At 43.4% G+C, this 21398-nt stretch overlaps 1 protein-coding gene and 1 long non-coding RNA gene across 4 annotated transcripts; one reads left to right on the top strand and one right to left on the bottom strand.

Moving 5' to 3' along the window:
* Positions 1–4810: 4810 nt before the first annotated feature.
* Positions 4811–9615, top strand: LOC121202459 (uncharacterized). 3 transcript variants are annotated; one of them, XM_055511694.1, is made up of 3 exons: positions 4811–8995; positions 9126–9221; positions 9495–9615. In XM_055511694.1, exon 1 carries the CDS (start codon positions 4934–4936, stop codon positions 8690–8692), a length of 3759 nt encoding a protein of 1252 aa, XP_055367669.1. In that variant the 5' UTR covers positions 4811–4933; the 3' UTR covers positions 8693–8995; positions 9126–9221; positions 9495–9615. The 3 variants fall into 3 exon arrangements, with proteins under 3 accessions (XP_055367669.1, XP_055367667.1, XP_055367668.1); XM_055511692.1 differs by having other exon boundaries at positions 4811–9221; XM_055511693.1 differs by having other exon boundaries at positions 9126–9615.
* Positions 9616–15109: 5494 nt separating this feature from the next.
* LOC129604593 (uncharacterized) lies at positions 15110–17530 on the bottom strand. Its single transcript, XR_008695620.1, has 2 exons — positions 15829–17530; positions 15110–15531 (listed from the first exon to the last, which is right to left on the bottom strand). It is a non-coding gene; the product is annotated as an uncharacterized LOC129604593 (long non-coding RNA).
* Between the last annotated feature and the right edge of the window lie 3868 nt (positions 17531–21398).

Genomic DNA, 21398 nt, shown 5'->3' on the forward strand with positions numbered 1-21398 from the left:
CAGTTCTACACTGTTTGCTAGGGCAGACAGACAAACAGACAGACAATGGTCTGTCTAAACAGTCAACTAAATAGTTGAGAAAACTTGAAAAGGTGACTTCATGTCCGAGTTGAATGTTGAACTTAATTTTTTTAATCATAGATAAGCATCGGCAGCTCACGCTGCCACAGCTGCCAAACTACCTTCTGGAGGTTTATCAGTTACTGGCTGTATTAGGTTGAATTGTACTTTACTAATGTACCTAATGAAATTCTTAAATTCTCATTCTATATATTCGGCCATTCACTTGGATGTAGAGTGTGTCAGTCTGCCTGCTTCAGGAGCTGTTTTAAATTAAAAAAGAGCATTTGAATCTTCTAATCAAGCTTAGATGAACATAACAATAGAGATGAGATGAGAGACAATGAATATGCAATTGCAGGTCATTTCTTAAAAAAGGTTTAGGGGGCGTTAACAAGGCAGCTCCGCATTAAGTACATCAGAGTGGGGGGTCATGACTGGTGTAGGGGGCTTGGTGGAATAGTACTTAAGTCATGCTAATGTCATGACGAGATCAGACCCTTTCTGGCGCTGATCACACACTTATCACACCCTCATGAGCTGACTGTCAGCAGCCCTCTTCCTTGGTCTGTCTGGTGAAGGTGTTAAAAATGTTAATTAGGCCACCCTCATTTTTAGCATCAAAGAAGCAATTCCAGGGTAAATCCAAAAATCCAAAAGGTGGAGCTTTAGTATCTGACCTGTAGAGTTAGGGTCAATTACTAAGTACTGTATAGGCACAGTTCTGAGAACAGGACATAGATCTGATAATGTTAGTTCTACACTGTTTGCTAACTTTAAGTTAACTACTTTACATTTAAGACACTAATGAGGTTTGTGTACAGTGTGTCACGATCTGGGTTTTTGTTTCTAGTTGTTTCCTGTTTTATTTTGGTAGTCTCCTGGTTTCTGTTTCTGCTCGAGCTTCACTTCCGGTTTATGTCTTGTCACAGCTGTCCCTGCTTCACCTGGTTATTATCCACACCTGCACTTTATCAGTAATCAAGTCACTTTGTATTTAACCACCACCTGTGTCCTTAGTTCTCCGCCAGATCGTTGTTTGTGTGTTCCCGTATTAGTCCAGTTCATTGTTCTAGCATTGCCGTATCCCGTGTATTCTGTTTCGACCGTTGATTTTGAGCCTGCCTAGCCCCTGTCTGCCTTGATTATCGACTACTGTCTGTTACCGACCTTGTCTGCCTGACCACGATCTGACGCCCGACGATTCTGGTATTGTAATCCATCTCGTGTGTATGACTTTGCCTGTCCCTGACGCCGTCTCTGCCTGCTCCTGCTTAAACCCCTTTGATCCCCCGTGTATGACTCTGCCTGGATTGGATTCTGTACTCTGGAATAAACAGTCCCCTTAACATCGTAAACGCTGTGTCGTGCTGTGCATGTGGGTCCTCATCCGTGCGATCGTGACACAGTGTGTGTGTGTGTGTATATATATATAATATATGTAAATGACCACAAAGGTAATGTCAGTTACTCGTTGTGGGCGTGGCTCAATTGAAGCAGCCTCACCCCAGACCATGTGCCGAGCATGGAGATTTACGGCACTCACTGCCTTCAGGTTTCTTCAAGTTTAATGTAAGTTTGTATGTTACTGTAACGTTTATTATGATGTTGTTTTATTTAACGCTATTTGGTGATATGTAAACACTTTACAAATCATAGTTGAGTTTTTCTTACCTCGCTTGCATGCATGTGCTATTTTTAGCTCAGATGCCGTGTGTGTGTCAGTCAAGCTAGCGATGCTAAGATCGAAGACTTCAACACGTTTTCTAATTATTGCACCCTTGGTAAGCGGAGCGAGGTATGTGATTTTGACTCACCGTATCAGCAAACAAAAGTTTAGAGAACCCTAAATGTTGACGTTGTTTGTAATATTTGTTCTTTGGGAGACTAAATATTTTCACGTGCTTATGCAGCGGTGCACATTAGTCATTTTTTGTGTATTACCATGCTTTATTCAGAGCTTATATTCTGTATTTATGTGTAGACATGTGTGTTACTGTGATATATGTGAGTTTATTTGCACTTTGTTAAATGTGAGTGACCATTAAGCAGCAACTTTGTTCATTTTTAGTTTTCACGGTGCTTGAAGGATGCTCAAGTGTTGCTGGACAAACTTCTGTGGATGACACCAGCAAATAAACTCACCGCACCCGTTAGAGACTCTCCTGTGAATTTTTTTTGATACCAAGGGCAGCTACAGTGAAAACTCGACGCTACATCTGAGCTATCCACCTGTCTTCTACGAGCAGCTTCATCTGCCATGGAAGCAAGATTCTACAACATGCTGCGTGGATGCTACAGCTGCAGTGAGAAACTTTGGCACACTTGTGTATAAAGCAACGCAGAAAAACACAAGATAAGAACATTTACACCTGCTCATTTCAGTAAGGCAATCCAAAGTAAGTTATACAAGTAATGAGTATCAGGATTAAAGCCTAAATAATTTCAGTCTTGCAAAGTAATAGTGTATCTTAGATCAGCAACATCCTATTAGATCCAAAGGTCTGAGGCCCAAACGTCTGTTATTTTTATTTGTGAGCTTACACTGTGTGTGATTGCTAATCTTGGGTGTCCATTAAGTGTAAATGTCTGATGTGAGTGATGTGACAAAGTAGTTGAGAGATGGTTTTAACTTATTGTTAACACTATGAGTCCAGACATAAAACACTCAAGTTTTATAATTAACCTCGCAGTGCAGACGTACAAACAAAATGTTAACGCCTGTGGAAACAGACAAACTCCTGGAAGCGCAACAGGTCAGGTCCAGCTCTCGTGAGCGACGCTTAACAGAGAAGGGTCAGGAGATGCATGAACAGGAAGCAAGGAAAACTGAAAAGGCATTCAATAAGGCATATGACTCTTGGAAGCAAACAGCAAAAGAGATTAGAGTCAGACTGAAGAGTTATTGCTCACTAGAAGACCTTGGTAAAAGCCAAAGAGACATTAAGGCTGGACATGCCATTGTACAGAAGCATTATGAGACAATTCTACGTAACCACACCTCTGCTCCAGACATTGTCAAGAGAATGGATGCATGTGTCACTCTGACAGCTGAGACTTGTGAACTTGTCAGTAAGCGACTAGAGAGTATAGATGAAGCCTTCAATGATCAACTTGAAAAGGAAAGAGTGAGGATGGTTTTAAATAAAGAAGAGTATGGATCTGTTTTTGGCAACACAAATACAGAAACAGTAATTTCAGAGTCGGCACGAGGCTCAGACAGTGACTCAAACATCACCTCCAGGTCCTCCACCAAACGTGCAGACGCAGAAGCAGACCTTGCAGCCAAATTAGAACAGGCAAAGGCTGTGCAACGAATACAAGCCCAACAAGCCAAGTTAAATAAAATGGAAAGTGAATGGAAACTTAAAGAATCACAAATGCTATCTGAAATTAGGCAAAGGGAGGCAGAAATGAAATCAAAACTTGAAGATGAGCAACTAAGGTTACAACAAATGCAAGCAGAAAATGAGGTCAAGGTAGCAGCAGCAAGAGTAAGAGTATACAACATTTTTGATAGTGTTGAGAATAACGAAGAAGAGTCTGACTACAAAATACTACCTAGTTGCCAAAATGTTAAAATAGAGACCCCACTAAACCCACAAGCTGCAGAATTTCAGCGTCAGCATGCAACATTGGAAGCCCAATCAACTCAGGATGCAGTCAGCTTGGCCCAGGCAATTGCAAGCTCACTCACCTTAAACCGTCTGCCTGTTCCAGAACCCACAGTCTTCACTGGGGACCCTTTAAAGTTTTAGATTGGAAGTTATCCTTCACGACTCTCATTGACCAGAAGCCTTTGCCAGTTAGTGAAAAAATGCTTTATTTAAAAAGTTATCTTGCAGGTGAAGCACAAAAGGCTGTGAAGGGATTTTTCTACCGAAACACAGAAGATGCATATAATGGTGCCTGGACAGTCCTGCAAGACAGGTATGGAAGTCCATTCATTATCCAAAGGGCCTTTAGAGACAAGCTCACAAAGTGGCCCAAAATAGCGGCAAATGACCCCCTTGCACTCAGGGATTTTGCAGACTTCCTCCAAGGCTGTGCTGAGGCTATACCCCATGTTAAGGGTCTGGCCATCCTAAATGATTGTGAGGAAAATCACAAACTCCTCAGAAAACTGCCAGAGTGGTTGGTCTACAGATGGAGCCGAATCATCGTGGAGGAATTAGACAAACAGGGAGATTATCCAAGCTTTGCACGGTTTACAGAGTTCATGCAGAGAGAAGCACGGATAGCTTGTAACCCTATTGCTTCCCCATTCTTGATGAACACTAGAACTACAGATGAGAGAGTTCCAAAGAGAGCCAAAGCACTCAGAACAAGTGTTCAACTGGGAAATTCCACCTCTAAGTTACCAGGACCCTCAAACTCGAGGTCAAAACCACCCTGCTCAGTCTGCAAGGATGAAACACATGGTGTTGCTAAGTGCCCTACATTTGCAGCAAGGACTACGGATGAAAAGAGAATTTTCATTCACGAAAATCACCTTTGCTTTGGGTGTTTAAGGAAGGGACACAACACCAAGGACTGTAAAAGGCGACACACCTGCAACACGTGCGGTCGACGTCACCCAACATGCTTGCACAGAGAAAACAATGGGCCTGTAGAACCAATAAGTAGCAGTTCTGTTGTTGCAAGAGATAATTCAAGCAAAGAGATTCACAAGGTTATGGCCCATGCAATCACACAGCACAGCTCTGCCACCTCAAGTATTGTCCCTGTCTTTGTGTCATCAGCAGCGGAACCTCAGAGAGAAATTTTAACTTACGCCCTGCTCGACACACAGAGTGATTCAACTTTCATCTTAGAGGATCTAGTGGACGAACTGAATGTAGACACTCAAGCAGTGCAGCTAAGACTTAGCACAATGACAGCTGCCGACACAGTCATCACAAGTAAAATTGCTTGCGGTCTGCAAATTCGGGGATTCAACACAGGAACGTCCATCCAACTACAGCAAGCCTACACGCGAAACTTCATTCCTGTTGATAAGTCTCACATTCCTACAACAAAGACAGCTCTGCAGTGGCCTTACCTCAAACACTTAGCAAATCAGCTGCCCCCACTTCAAGACTGTGAGGTAGGGTTGCTTATTGGTTATAACTGCCCATCAGCTCTGGCACCTTTAGAGGTCATTACAGGTAATGAAAATGAACCTTTTGCACAAAGAACTGTACTAGGCTGGAGCATTATAGGTTTAACCAATCCCCACCTAGACAGGAAAGGGCACCAGAGCCTAGTGCACAGAATTTCAGTGAAGGAAGTTCCACTGCCATCTGCAACTGATGTTTTAAAGGTCCTGGAATCTGACTTTAGTGAAAGGAGCTATGAGGACAAATACGTGTCGCAAGATGATGTTCGATTTGTACAACTCCTCAGCAACAGCATCCTACAAAGAGAAGATGGACACTATGAGATGCCCCTCCCTTTCAAGGGTAGTAGTCCACCTTCGCTACCAAATAACAAAAGGCTGGCGTTGGTTCGGTTGCAACACCTGAAGAAGAAGTTACAAGCAAACAAGCAGTATTATGATCATTACACGTCATTCATGGAGGAAACGATAAGCAAAGGTGATGCAGAGCTGGCCCCTTCAATATCAGAGGGAGAGACTCTGTGGTACATTCCCCACCATGGAGTGTACCACCCCAGGAAGCCAGACAAAGTAAGAGTTGTTTTTGACTGCTCAGCAAAGTTCCGTGGTATCTCCCTAAATGACTCACTGCTCACAGGCCCAGATCTGATCAACTCCTTAGTAGGAGTTCTTTGTCGTTTTAGGAAAGAAACAGTTGCTGTAGTATGCGACATTGAAAGGATGTTTCACCAATTCTACGTGGCGCCTGAACATCGCAACTACTTGAGACTCCTGTGGTGGGAAGATGGACAGCTGCAATCAGAGCCAAAAGAGTACAGGATGGCAGTCCACCTCTTCGGCGCGGCCTCCTCCCCTGGATGTGCCAACTTTGGCCTTAAGTACCTGGCACGACAACACAAGGATAACTTTCCTTCAGCCTCAGCCTTTATTGAGAAGAACTTCTATGTAGACGATGGTCTGGTGAGCGTGCAATCAATTGAAGAAGCCAAGAATCTAATCATTGAAGCACAGAAGTTATGCAAAGGTGCAGGTCTGCGTTTGCACAAGTTCAACTCAAACCAGAGGGATGTTCTGTCTTGTGTATCCCCTTCAGAAAGGGCCACAACTACGGAACCTCTCAGCATTAACCCAGATATGACACAGAATGAACGTGTACTTGGCATACAGTGGTCTATAGAAGATGACACATTTGGCTTCAATATTGATGTGAAGCATTATCCACCAACTCGGCGTACTATCCTGTCAGTCGTGGCCTCTCTTTTTGACCCACTTGGGTTTTTGGCTCCCTTCATATTGGGTGGAAAGTGTATCCTGCAGGAGCTATGTCGCAGAGGCAACGGATGGGATGACCCACTTCCTCAGAACTTGCTGCCACGGTGGGAGGAGTGGAAATGTGGTCTTCAGAGGTTAAAGGAAGTCACCATACCCAGATGTTATCATCCTCAAGACTTTGATAACATTATTAGAGTGGAATTGCATCACTTCTCAGATGCCAGCAACGTGGGATATGGTGCATGCTCCTACCTCAGATATAAAAATAACAACAACCAAGTCCATTGTAACCTTGTGATGGCTAAAGCAAGAGTTGCACCTACCAAGGTCCACAGTATCCCAAGGCTGGAGCTCTCTGCTGCGGTCACTTCAGCAAAACTAAGTACTGTGCTTAAGACTGAACTTGAAATGAAAATTGACAGAGAATTTTTCTGGACTGACTCCCAAGTAGTGTTGGCATACATCAACAATGAAGCACGAAGATTTCATGTGTTCGTAGCCAACCGTGTTCAAGTGATAAGAGCCAACACAGACCCAAGTCAGTGGCATTATGTCGACACTACACAAAACCCAGCTGATCACGCCTCTAGAGGTCTTCATGCAAAGGACATCTCTTCAACTAACTGGCTTTCAGGGCCTAGGTTTTTGTGGGAAGAGGAGGTTCTCCCAGCGCCTAATCCACCAACTGAGTTGCTTGTTGGCGATCCAGAAGTTAAATCAGTCCAAGCCTTTGCAACACAGGTCAGCGAGCAAAGAGATGTTTTGAATCGCCTGAGTCGGTTTTCCACTTGGACAAGGCTCATTAAGGTGGTTGCCAGAATCAAGAGACTAGGGTGCAAGCTGGAACACCAAAGCGAACTTGTGACTGTTGAAGAACGTAAGGAGGCTGCCAAGGTGGTGATTAAGCTTGTTCAGCAGGACACTTTCTCCCAAGAGCTAAGGCTACTTCGTAAGGGAAATAGTCTTCCGAGATCAAGTCCTCTTGTTCGCCTTGACCCTATTCTGGATGATGGACTTATTCGTGTTGGAGGCAGACTGAAAGCGTCATCCCTTGATCTAGAGCTTAAACACCCTGTCGTTCTCCCAAAAGACAGCCATGTCACAAGGCTGATCCTGTCTCATTACCACAACCAGATTTGTCACCAGGGCCGTAATCAAACCTTGATGGAAATCAGAGCAAATGGATTTTGGGTCATTGGTGGGAGCAAATCAATTGCCAAATACATACACAAATGTGTACAGTGCCGAAAGCTTCGACGTTCAACCGAGGAGCAACGTATGTCAGAACTTCCCAAAGAACGTGTAGAAGTCTCAGCACCCTTCACATACTGTGGTATGGATTGCTTTGGCCCATTTATCATCAAGAAGGGCCGTAAAGAGTGCAAGAGGTATGGTCTCATCCTCACTTGCTTGTCTTCCCGAGCAGTCCATATAGAAATGCTTGAAGACATGACCACAGATGCTCTCATTAACGCTTTAAGGTGCTTCATCAGTCTCAGAGGAGCGGTTTCTCAATTACACTGTGACCAGGGCACAAACTTTGTGGGAGCCAAAAATGAGTTCAAAGAAGCACTCAAACAATGTGACTTCAAGACCCTAGAGGCATTCCTAGCAGATAAGCAGTGTGAGTTTGTATTTAATGCCCCTTCAGCTAGCCATGCAGGTGGAATCTGGGAACGACAAATTCGAACCATACGCAGTGTGTTAAACCTCACGGCTGCTCGATGTTCAGGCAGACTGGACGACGCTTCCCTCAGAACGCTGTTCTATGAGGCTATGGCCATTGTTAATAGTCGCCCACTGGTTGTTAATGGAATCGATGACCCCAGCTCTCCAGAGCCACTGACGCCAAACCACCTCATTTTGATGAAATCCAAGGTTGCTTTACCACCTCCTGGAAAATTTGTAAAAGAGGATATGTATGCTGCAAAGAGATGGCGCAGAGTACAATATTTGACTGAACAGTTCTGGAGTAGGTGGAAGAAAGAATATCTTTTGAATGTGTCCACAAGGCAAAAATGGCATGTACCCAGGCGTAACCTAAAGGTGGATGACATAGTCATTATCAAGGAAGACACACTTCCAAGGAACCAATGGCAGTTAGGACGAGTGATTGAAACTACAGAATCTGCTGATGGTCTAGTTCGTCGAGTAAAGGTACGAGTAGGAGATCGTAGGCCGACAAAGAAATACGACCATTCTCTCAAACCATCGGTTATTGAACGTCCTATCCAAAAGTTAGTACTTCTCATGGAAAATTAATAATTGGCAAACAGTTCATTCAGGCACTTACATCAGACATGTAACATGTTATCACAAATTCTCTCCGTTGAAACTCACCACCTGTGGTCCTTCATTGTAGACTAGAAATCATTTATGATTGTGTTGTTTTTCTTTACTTATTTTAAGTATCATAACATGATTTGGTGGGAGTGTAAATGACCACAAAGGTAATGTCAGTTACTCGTTGTGGGCGTGGCTCAATTGAAGCAGCCTCACCCCAGACCATGTGCCGAGCATGGAGATTTACGGCACTCACTGCCTTCAGGTTTCTTCAAGTTTAATGTAAGTTTGTATGTTACTGTAACGTTTATTATGATGTTGTTTTATTTAACGCTATTTGGTGATATGTAAACACTTTACAAATCATAGTTGAGTTTTTCTTACCTCGCTTGCATGCATGTGCTATTTTTAGCTCAGATGCCGTGTGTGTGTCAGTCAAGCTAGCGATGCTAAGATCGAAGACTTCAACACGTTTTCTAATTATTGCACCCTTGGTAAGCGGAGCGAGGTATGTGATTTTGACTCACCGTATCAGCAAACAAAAGTTTAGAGAACCCTAAATGTTGACGTTGTTTGTAATATTTGTTCTTTGGGAGACTAAATATTTTCACGTGCTTATGCAGCGGTGCACATTAGTCATTTTTTGTGTATTACCATGCTTTATTCAGAGCTTATATTCTGTATTTATGTGTAGACATGTGTGTTACTGTGATATATGTGAGTTTATTTGCACTTTGTTAAATGTGAGTGACCATTAAGCAGCAACTTTGTTCATTTTTAGTTTTCACGGTGCTTGAAGGATGCTCAAGTGTTGCTGGACAAACTTCTGTGGATGACACCAGCAAATAAACTCACCGCACCCGTTAGAGACTCTCCTGTGAATTTTTTTGATACCAAGGGCAGCTACAATATATATATATATATATATATATATATATATATATATATATATATATATATATATATATATAACCACTCTATTCTCACCCTCCGCGGGTGGTCTCATCCACTTTCCAAGCTCGGGTCCTCCCAGAGGTCCTCGGGTCCCCCCAGAGGCCAGGGAGCTTGAGGGTTCTGCGCAGTATCCTTGCTGTTCCTAGGACTGCACTTTTCTGGACTGAGATTTCGGATGTTTTTCCAGAGATCTGTCGTAGCCACTCCTCCAGTTTGGGGGTCACTGCCCCCAGTGCTCCGATCACCACAGGCACCACTGTGGCCCTCACCCTCCAAGCCTTCTCCAGTTCTTCTCTGAGCCCTTGGTATTTCTCTAGTTTCTCATGTTCCTTTTTCCTGATGTTGCCATCGTTTGGTATTGCCACATCCACCACTACGGCTTTCCTCTGCTCTTTATCCACCACCACAATGTCTGGTTGGTTCGCCATTACCATTCTGTCAGTCTGGATCTGGAAGTCCCACAGGATCTTGGCTCGCTCGTTCTCTACCACCTTGGGAGGTGTTTCCCACTTTGACCTTGGGGTTTCCAGTCCATACTCCGCGCAGATGTTCCTGTATACTATGCCAGCCACTTGGTTATGGCGTTCCATGTATGCTTTGCCTGCCAGCATCTTACACCCTGCAGTTATGTGCTGGACCATCTCTGGGGCCTCTTTGCACAGTCTACACCTTGGGTCTTGTCTGGTGTGGTAGATCTGGGCCTCTATGGCTCTGGTGCTCAGGGCCTGCTCCTGTGCAGCCAGGATGAGTGCCTCTGTGCTGTCCTTCAGCCCAGCCCTTTCAAGCCATTGGTAGGATTTGCTGAGATCAGCCACTTCAGTTGTGTTCCGGTGGTACATCCCGTGCAAGGGCTTGTCCTCCCATGATGGTCCCTCTTCCAGCATCTCATCCTCTGTTCTCCACTGCCTGAGACATTCGCTCAGCACGTCATCTGTCGGGGCCTTATCCTTGATGTACTTATGGATCTTGGATGTTTCATCCTGGATAGTGGCTCTCACGCTCACTAGTCCTCGGCCTCCTTCCTTGCGGCTAGCGTACAGTCTCAGGGTGCTTGATTTGGGGTGGAACCCTCCATGCATGGTGAGGAGCTTTCGTGTCTTAACATCTGTGGTCTGTATCTCTTCCTTTGGCCACCTTATTATTCCCGCAGGGTATCTGATCACTGGCAGAGCGTAGCTGTTTATTGCCCGGGATTTGTTCTTGCCATTGAGCTGGCTTCTTAGGACTTGCCTTACTCGTTGGAGGTATTTGGCTGTTGCCGCATTCCTTGTTGCCTGTTCAAGGTTGCCGTTTGCCTGTGGTATTCCAAGGTATTTGTAATTGTCCTCAATGTCTGCTATTGTTCCTTCTGGGAGTGAGACCCCTTCTGTGTGGATTACCTTGCCTCTCTTTGTCACCATCCTCCCACATTTGTCGAGCCCGAATGACATCCCGATGTCAGAGCTGTAGATCCTGGTGGTGTGGATCAGCGAGTCGATGTCTCGCTCACTCTTGGCGTACAGCTTGATATCATCCATGTAGAGGAGGTGACTTATGGTGGCCCCGTTCCGGAGTCGGTATCCATAGCCAGTCTTGTTTATTATTTGGCTGAGGGGGTTCAGACCTATGCAGAACAGCAGTGGGGACAGTGCATCTCCTTGGTATATGCCACATTTGATGGATACTTGGGCAAGTGGCTTCCCATTGGCTTCAAGGGTGGTTCTCCACAACCTCATCGAGTTTGCAATGAAGGCCCTTAGAGTTCTGTTGATGTTGTACAGCTCCAAGCATTCAGTGATCCATGTGTGTGGCATTGAGTCATAGGCTTTCTTGTAGTCGATCCAGGCTGTGCACAGGTTGGTGTGTCGCATTCTGCAGTCTTGGGCGACTGTTCTGTCTACCAGGAGTAGGTGTTTGGCTCCTCTGGTATCCTTACCAATGCCCTTCTGTGCTTCGCTCATGTATTGACTCATGTGCCCACTTATCTTAGCTGCGATGATGCCTGACATGAGCTTCCATGTTGTGGAGAGACAGGTTATTGGCCGGTAGTTGGATGGGACTGTGCCCTTTGAGGGATCCTTCATTATCAGGATCGTTCGCCCTTCGGTTAGCCATTCAGGGTGGGTCCCATCCCTTAGCAGCTGGTTCATTTGTGCTGCCAGGCGCTCGTGGATTGCAGTGAGCTTCTTTAGCCAGTAGGCGTGGATCATGTCAGGGCCAGGTGCTGTCCAGTTTTTCATACCTGAGACTCTATGTTGGATGTCTGCCACTGTGATAGTCACTGGATTCTGTTCAGAGAGGTTGCTGTGGTCTTCCCTCAGATCCACCAGCCACTGTGCATCACTGTTGTGTGATGCCTCCCTTTCCCATATACCCTTCCAGTACTGTTCAGTTTCCAGCCTTGGTGGGTCTGCTCTGTTGTTATTACCCTGCCATTGAGAGTACACTTTCGCAGGTTGTGTTGCGAACAGCCGGTTTATTCGTCTGGCTTCGTTATCTCTGGTGTATCTCTTTAGGCGGCTGGCCAAGGCTTGTAGCCTTTGCTTGGCAGTTTCGAGTGCTTCAGGTATGGTCATCTGGCTGTACCTCTTAGGCATTGGTCTTTTCATTGCACCTCTCTGGGCCTCTGTCATTTGGCTCACTTCCCTCCGAGCTGCCTAGATTTTTGCCTCCAACCTTCGTTTCCATGGTGGGTATTGTTTCTCATGGCTCCCATGGTTGCTCTTATAGCCAAGCACCTCTAGGATCACTGATGCTGAAGCGTATATCAGCTCATTGGTTTCTGTGATTGTTGTGGTAGGGATCGCTCTCAATGCTGCATTCACATCCTCCATGAGACTTTCTGATGGTACTTCACTTAGCCGTTGTAGTGGGGTTCGGGGTTGCCTGTTCAATCTCGCCATGATCTTATCTTTCAGGTCAGTCGCTGCCTCGCTCAGCGTATCTGTGCTTATTGGGGCTTCGTACCCAATTTCCGGTTGGGGAGATGGTGAAACCTCCCCTCTGACCTGGCGTCCTGGCTCCCCCTTGCCGTAGCATTTGTGTTGTATCTCGTCAATCTCAAGTTGTGATAGCAGTTGCCGTTTGTGGATGTTGGAACACTGAGCTACTAGTTGCACATAAAGTATAGATGAATGTATCCGAACAGAACTGGGTGTTGAATATTTTAAAAAGAAGCTGAAGCAGTTGAATTTCAAATTAAGGAAAGTCAAAGAAAACTGCTGAAATTCAAGAATTGCTTTAATTAAGGAAGTATGTAAAGAATTGCTGAATTTGATGAAATATATAAATATATATATATATATAATGTATCAAAATAGGTTAATAGAGTCCAAGAGCTGAAAGAATAGTTGAATGTTGTGGAAACATTTAAAACAGCTGACAGTAGATGCATAGTAGCTGAATTATAAATTTGGAAAAGTTGGAGGATTTGATGAAGCATTTGTGAATTGCTAAACAGTAATATAGTCTCATTAACTAACCATAATTAACAGCTTCAAGTGTGTAAACACAAGGTTGATGCGAAGAGTGTAGTGCAAAAGTCAGTCAGCAATCATTGCAAGGGTCACTTCTATTTACACCAGTTTCTGTTATGGGGCATTACCCACAAGACATTGTGCTATAAATTTGCATTTATATAATTTGCTTATCAGTAATATTCACAGAGCTGTTGTGGATACTGAGCATTAAGAGTTTGACTTCTCAGTCAAACTGTTACTGAGCTCAATCACTTATCTATTGCAGCTGAGCCATTGTCATGGAGACAGCTCTCCAGAGGCAGGAAACTCCACAGATCAGCTCAGTCAGTTGTACTGAAGTTGAATTTATAACTGAATAGATCTGCTAATCAAATTAATAATTAAACTAATTAAACATAAAGAGTAGTCTCTTATATGAACATGAAGAGTCTAATGCAGTAATTGTTAATTAATCATTGCAATGGTCACTCTTATTAAGACCAGTTTCTGTTATGGTGCATCACCCACAATGCATTGTGCTATACATTTGCATATATTATTGAATGCTGTAATGTTGAATTCATTCCTTAAAAACACCCCCTCAACTATATGAACGACCAGGTAGTTTAAAAAAGCTTAATGTCTACACAATCAACAGTGCAATGAACTTATTAGTAATATGCATAGAGCTGCTATGGACACTGAGCATTAGGAGTTTGACTTTGTGGCCACAGTCGTGATTTAAAAATGCCTGTACCTTTGTGATTTTACCTAGAAGTCAGAGAATATTTTCCATTGGAGTGAATGGGAGGATTTTTGGAACTGTGTTTGCTTTCAGGCAGATACAGAGTAAAGTTTAGTTTTGATGGCTTAGCCAGACATAATTGGAAAGGAGACATGCTTAAGCACATAAAGTATAGATGAATATATCTGAACAGAACTGGGAGTTGTTTTAACAGAGCTGATTATTTTTTAGAAGAAACTGAAGCAGTTGTAATCAAGAAACGTTAAGGAAGGTATGTAAAGGATTGCTGATGTAGCAGATTCAAATTAATAGTTTAATATTAATGCAGAAACATATGCAGAAACAATATTTATATATATAATAAGGGCTTTGAGAAACACCAGCATTCTCAGAGGATTAGAAATGTTTGTTTTGCCTTAGTTTGGAGCTGTTGGCCGCTTTACAGCGTCTCCCGTTACCGGCTTGGTTGAGCAAGGCGTGCCCTCTCTGATCCAGGTGTCACAGCCTCTGGGCCAGGAATCGTTGTCTGCGGTGATGATGGCGGCTCGGGGTCAGCAAAGTAACAGTCAGCCAGGATGGGCTTTCAAGGTGTTTCAAAGCGCCAGCGCTACTTGAACAAGCCCAAAAAGGAAACGGGCTGAAATCTACAGTAATTTAATTAGCTCAATCAAAAAAAAGCGAGTCAACTAAGCACTGTTTGTGATCATGTCAGTTTCCCTGAGTTTCTTGAGATGACTTTCTAAAGTAACAAAATTAACTGATTGTTTGTATTTCTAAGTTTAAAGTAAGTTTACAAAATTTAAGAACAAAGGAAAATTAAAGAAAAGTAATGTGATGCAAAAAGAAAGGTGAAAGAAGTTTAAGATAGAGAGAAATCTGATTCCACTATGGTGTTGCTGGTTTAAATACCCCTGGGGCAGTGGTCACTTCAGGGCGGAGAAATGAGTTCATCCAGTGGTGATGAGTTCCAGGGCTTCAGATCAGGTATCAAACTATTTGATTTGGATTGCTCCTAAATTTGGGATAACTAAGCTTTCTTCTTTTCAAGCTCAAAGTTCCATTACACCATATCACAATACACATGTAACGATCACTTTAACACTCAAATAAGCAGAGTAGTCAGAATGGTTAAATAGCTAAATAAGATGCATAGATTATTAAGGTTTATGCGTGGTCCCTTAAAACGTTGTAACAAATGAAATGTTATTCCATGAGGAATGGTCTTGGAATGGTCCCTATGTAACACTAAGTGAACTCGTATCTTTTTCATTAAGTATCTTTATTTCAATTTTATACATTCACACAAAGGAAGGCATGCTGATAAGTTGAAGTCCCTTTGTTGTTCTTGAGGAATTTCCTGGCAAGTCTGTAGATCAGGCATTGAACATCACAGAAACCAATCTAATATCAAATAATAGCATTTTGTTCACAGAATACAATGACATCAGTTTCATGGCAGTTGAAAGTTCTGGTCCATCTGAACCAGGACTAGGTCCAGATTAAGTCTCTTGTTCTCTTAACAAGCAAATTCCACATTTTACGGCTGGTGGTCCCAGTCCCGGGAGAGACAGCTTTGCGGTGATAAATGTGACAGGCTGTCCTTTTGGCATGATAAGCAGAAGTGTAATCCTGTGAGATTTACACTTGGCCAATTGGTGCCTGTTGTGATAGAGGCCAGTCTCCTGTGGTGGGGACAGATAAAACAGTAAACAGTAATATAGTCTCATTAACTAATCATAATTAACAAGTCAAAAGCAGAATGTGACAAACCGCCGGTTTGTTTCCCACTGAGCAGCCCCGGACTGTGCGCACACACAAACACACACACACGCACCAGCTGATTGGCCGCAGAGAGCGGGTGCACAAGCAATCGTGCGGCCATTTGGACATTTCACCACCATTACATCTTGTTACGCCGTTAGACTAACCACATACACTTGTCACTTTTGTTGGTTTTGGTTTCTTGTGTCAGTACTTACGTGTCGGGAGTAGTCGGACTCCCGCGTCGCGACGGCAAAACCGGACAGCTGGGCGACGCTCACTTTTGACGTCATTGCAGTGTCGCCTCGGCGCGAGGCGCGGGTCCGACGAAACCACTTTTGTTTGTTGTTATTATTTGGTCCTAGTCATTATTTGTGGGGTATTCTTGTGTTATGAATCTGAGAATTATTGTGGGAATATGGGTGATTGATTTATACGTGTTTAAAGGTGAATATTGGGATTATAAATGTTTAGTTTCCAGAACGTTCTAGAGAATGGTTCCACCCAGTTGAAGGGGGCGGGGCCAGGCCTTTAAGAAGAGTGGCCAAACTCCCTTGTGAGGGAGAGTGGACTGGACGGAGAGCGAGTTGTTTGGTGAGAGAGTGGAAGAGAAGAGAAGAGAAGAGAAGAGAAGAGAAGAGAAGAGAAGAGAAGAGAAGAGAAGAGAAGAGAAGAGAAGAGAAGAGAAGAGAAGAGAAGAGAAGAGAAGAGAAGAGAAGAGAAGAGACATTCCTTTTATTTGAGCAGTTTTTTTTTCAGGTTGACTTCCACATCCATAGTTGTCCTTATCATTCTGTTTTTCGTTTTTTTTGTCTGTTGCACCCGCGGGGTTTTTGGAGCAACTGTAAATACTGCACCTGATTCTTTTCTGCACTATACTTTTGGACTGAATAAACTCACTATCTGCGAGCAAGCCATCTTTTTTTTGGTTGTTTTTTTGCACGGCGTTTCATGTCTCGAGTGAGCAGCAGAGCTCACTCACCACACAGAAAATGTGCTATTTGGTCTAAAGATTTGGATTGGTGCTTTCATTTTAGAAGGATGTTGAGTAGGTGTGTGTGTGTCACAATCTGTCAGATTTTCTTTATTTTGAAGGACTTCCTGCTCCGTTCACACCACAGCTGTTCTTACGTCATCACCAGTTCTCATTATGCACACCTGACAGTAATCAGTAATCAGCTCCAGCATAAAAGCTCCAGATCTCACACTAGCTAATTGCCAGATTGTCGCATGTACTCACCACTTTCTAGCATTGCCGTGTTAGCTTACCTCGATCGTGATCTTGTTCCTGATTCTCGTTACTCCTGATTTCTGCCTGCTCCTTGTCTGTACCTTTGCTGAGATAACCTGGTAATGTACCTGACTGTTTTTGACCTGAGATCGCCTGATCCTTATCTCTACCTCTGCCGTGCTTACCTGTTGACAACCTTGGCTGTTTTTGGACCTGAACCTGCCTGCTCCCTTTGTACTGTCGCTGAAGCTTCCTCGTGTATGACCCTGCCTGAATTGACCACGATTGTATCAATAAAGCCTGTCTCCAGTTAAACTACAACCTTGCCTGACACGGATAAATATTGCTATATGAAGCTAAAGATCTGAATTTGTGCTTTTATTTTGAAAAATGTGTGTGGTTAATTGCTTAAGTGTAAAACAGTGTGAATGACTAGTCACAGATAATTATTTTATTCTATTTCATTTATTTTTTTGTTCTGTCCAGCAGTTCAACAAGCAGCATATATTACGCTGAATGTCGTATTGTAATGGACATCTTTGCTTTTACAAGAGGAGTATATAAGAAATATATATATACTCGTCTTGAATAATGGTTGATTTATTTTTTATTTAGTCCAGTCTTATTTAGTCTGATGTCGCTGTGTTGGTGGACAGGTTGAGTTTTTGCTTTGGTGTGTTTATGCAGCAGGGCAACCAGCTGCTGAAACCAAGCAGATCAGTTAAGCAAACAATTGATGCAAAATAAATAAGTAGTGATGTACCTTAAGCTGATGCATTCATAATTAAACAACTGCTGTACTGTGGTTTAATGTACAGATGATAGAGGTTATAAGACAACACAAGCAGCAATATGCATCATCATTCTAGTTAATCCCTGATTTTCCTGTTCACTGTAGACCCAAGTGTACAATTAAAGATCCAAAAGCATGAAAACTATTTCAAAATTATATGCAACAGAACCTCACCGGAAACTTATCGCTAACATACATTAATTGTCTTAATACAGTCAATGGTTTTTCATTAAGGTTACACCTGATGGCATAAAGGCCACAGCAAAAACTTTGAACCTTTTATCCATAACTTACTTGCATTTTATGTGAAAGTGTATTTTTGAATCTTGATGAGTTAAAACACTGTTTCAGCTGCAAAGGCCGTTATCAGGAAATGCAATGATTGACCAGGGGCGGTACGGTGGTGCTCACAGCTAGAAGGTACTGGGTTGGAGTCCCGGAGAGGGACTGTGTGGAGTTTGTATGTTCTCCTCTCCTCTCCGGGTTCATTGGCTTCCTCCCACAGTCCAAAAACATGCGTTAGGTAGATTGGTCACACTAAATTGCCCAAAGGTGTGAGTGTGGATGTGAATGGTTGTTTGTATATGTAAGGCCCTGTGATGTACTCGCGACCTGTCCGGGGTGAACCCCGTCTCTCATAGCCAGCTGGGATAGGCTCCAGCCCCCTCCACGACCCCATGTATGGGATTAAGCAGAATAGAAGATGGATGGGGGTTTGACCATTTTTATTGTTATAGTGTTTGATTAATGTATAATCAAAATTATTCTATGCAGTTATTATGTGATTTATGACTTGTGTTCTGCAATTAATATCTTATGTTTTGTCTTACATCTGTTTTATAGGTATTTGACATTTCACCTACATTGTTCAATGGTTGTCTCTGCCTGATAGACTCTCAACTCTAGCTCCCAAACCCAAGGCCGGTGAATTGTGCCTCTCTGTTGAGACTTAGCGCTCCTTCCTCTTTGATAGTCAGACGTCAGTGATGCAGGTGTGAGAATGTAAACATCTCCACACACACGGCGACAGGGATGAGATGGTGCATGCAGTTTGATTGGGCTACACAGACGTTCCACCATAGTTGGACAGAGGGGTTAAAAGGCAGACGCAACTTGAGGATTTTGGGCTCTTTGCATGACATCTTCGGTGTATGCACTGATCTCCCCAGCTGGTTGATTTGCTTTCTCCATTATTTTTATTTTCCCCTATTTTTACAATAAATCACACAAAAGACAACACTCTCTCATCAGCTTGTTAATGGAAAATGTCACAGTTCAGTAGACTGACTGCAGTGGGGAAGAAGTTGTTTTTGTGGCGTGAGGTCCTGGTCCTGATGGACTGGAGCCTCTTGCCAGAGGGGAGGAGCTGAAAGTGTTCAGGTCCTGGAGGAAGGGGTCAGCTGCAATCCTGGTTGCCTGTCTCTGGTTCCTGGAGACGTGCAGCTCCTGGAGAGACGGGAGGTGGCAGCCGATCACCTTTGATCAGCTTGGATTCAATGATGTCAGTGTAGAAGGTCACCAACATCTTCACAGGGAGGCGAAACTTCTTCAGCTCGTGTTTAGATGTACAGCTGTTTGTGTACAGGGAGAATAACAGCGATAAAAGGATGCAGCCTTGGGGGGATCCGGTGCTAATGGTCAGGGAATCTGAGACAAGCTTCCCCAGCCTCACATGCTGCTGTCTGTCAATGAGGAAGTCTGTGATCCACCTGCAGATGAAGTTAGGCACATTCAGCAGGGAGAGTTTGTAATGGAGCAGGGATGAAACTATTGTGCTGAAGGCAGAGCTGAAGTCTACAAACAGGATCCTCGCGTAGGATCCTGGAGAGACCAGATGCGGGAGAAGAAGTGAATGAAGTGGAGGGCTACATTTACAGCATCATCTACAGATCAGTTGGCTCTGTAAGCAAACTGCAGGGGGTTCAGGAGGGGGTTCGTGATGTCTTGAGGTAGGAGAGGATGAGGCACTCAAAGGACTTCATGACTACAAAGGTCAGGGCCATGGGTCTTTAGTCATTGAGTCCTGTGGTTGTCGTCTTTTTGGGGACAAGGATGATAAGTGAGGATTTGAAGCAGGCTGGCACATGACATGTCTCCAGTGAGGTGTTAAAAATGTCTGTGAACACTGGAGACAGCTAGTTGCTTCAGGGTAGAGGGGGGGGCAGAGTCCGGGCCTGTAGCTTTGCGGGGGTTCAGCCATTTAAAGAGTCTATTCACATGTCCCTCTATGATGGAAAGAGGTGTGAGGGGTGTGGGTGACACTAAGGTGTGAAGCTGTGTGGGTGGATCAGGTGGGGCCATGGGAGAAGGCCTGTTGCAGGACAATGGCTGGCGAGGGAGGATGTTAGGAATTTCCCATTGTTTTTCAAAACAGCAGTAGAAATCGTCCAGGTGCAGGTAAAGGGGTTAGGGCTGTAGGGCTCCGGGCTTGTAGTGATTGTCTTGAGCCCTTTTCAGACAGACACAGAGTCTTTGGCTGTTCCGATCAATCAATGTACACTCTTGTGCCTTCCAGAGCTTCAATGATGGACTCTATGGTTCTGTGAAATATCCCTGGCGCTGATATGATGCCAAAGGGAAGCTTTAGGAAATATATCTCCCAAATGGTGTGTTGAAGGTGCAGCACTTGCTGCTGTCTGCATCTTCAGCTTCAGATGCCAAAATCCATATCATGTGTCCAGTTTACTGAAAATCTTTGCACCTGTCATTTCATTTGTTGTCTTTTTGGAATTTGGTAGTGCTCAGGGCCGTGTCCATTTAATTGTCACTGTTAGCCTAGATTGTCCTTTAGTCTCTATTGACTGTCCCTTGTATGCTTTAAATTACACTCTTTCTCCTCAGATTCTTTTAGGTTTTATATTAAGAACAAGATGGTGCTCCGTGTGTCGCAGCAAGTTCTAGCAGCTGTCCCTTTCTTTAGTTCTCTTTACTTTGTTTGCGTCTTTTAATGTTTATTTTAATTCCATATGTGTCCTGTGATTTTCTTTTGACTCCTTACAGAGTCATGCACCTGTGGGCACAAAGTTTATTACTTTTGCACTTCTTATTATTTTATGGCCTCCCAAAAAGAATCACACCCTTTAGGATGCACTGGTCTAGGCGCTAACCATATTGTTCAGTATCCAAATAGTGAACTTTCAATAAGATCGCTACCCGATTTTAAAATGTCGTTATGTTTCGCTGTAGTGTTCTCTCTTTTGGCGTTATGTGGCACCTACGGGCCACTCCAAAATGACATCATAGGAAATCAGTGCGCTGATTTAACATTTATTAGATATCCATAATGTATTTTCGCCTAGTCAAAACTGCAATTTAAGATATCGGTATGTCTAAAACAGTAATTCTTCCTAGTCAGAATATTTTTTGGCAATCTAGAAATATAATTCTGACTAGGCACAATCTAATTTTGACTGGGCAGAATGCTATTTTAAATATCTAAAATGCAATTATGGATAGTCACTTTAAAACCCTTAAATGTTAAAAGCGTAACCGGCATAACTGTTGTCATGACTCCAGGATTGTGACGTCACGTCCCTTTGACGCAACACCCTCACTGGTCGCTCAACCCAACCAGTTGAGGCAGGTGTTCTATCAAACTGAGCCTGGTTTTGCTGAAGGTTTCTCTGCACTGTTTCGGTCAAAATTTAAATAAAGTTAAAGTATTATAATATATATTATATATAAAGTATTATAATATCTACACACTGTATATGAATATATCTGTATCTGAGTATATATTTTAAAATTGCAATTTATTGATTGGC

The sequence above is a fragment of the Betta splendens genome, chromosome 9, assembly GCF_900634795.4.
Source record: "Betta splendens chromosome 9, fBetSpl5.4, whole genome shotgun sequence".
In the NCBI taxonomy this organism is placed as follows: Eukaryota; Metazoa; Chordata; class Actinopteri; order Anabantiformes; family Osphronemidae; genus Betta; species Betta splendens.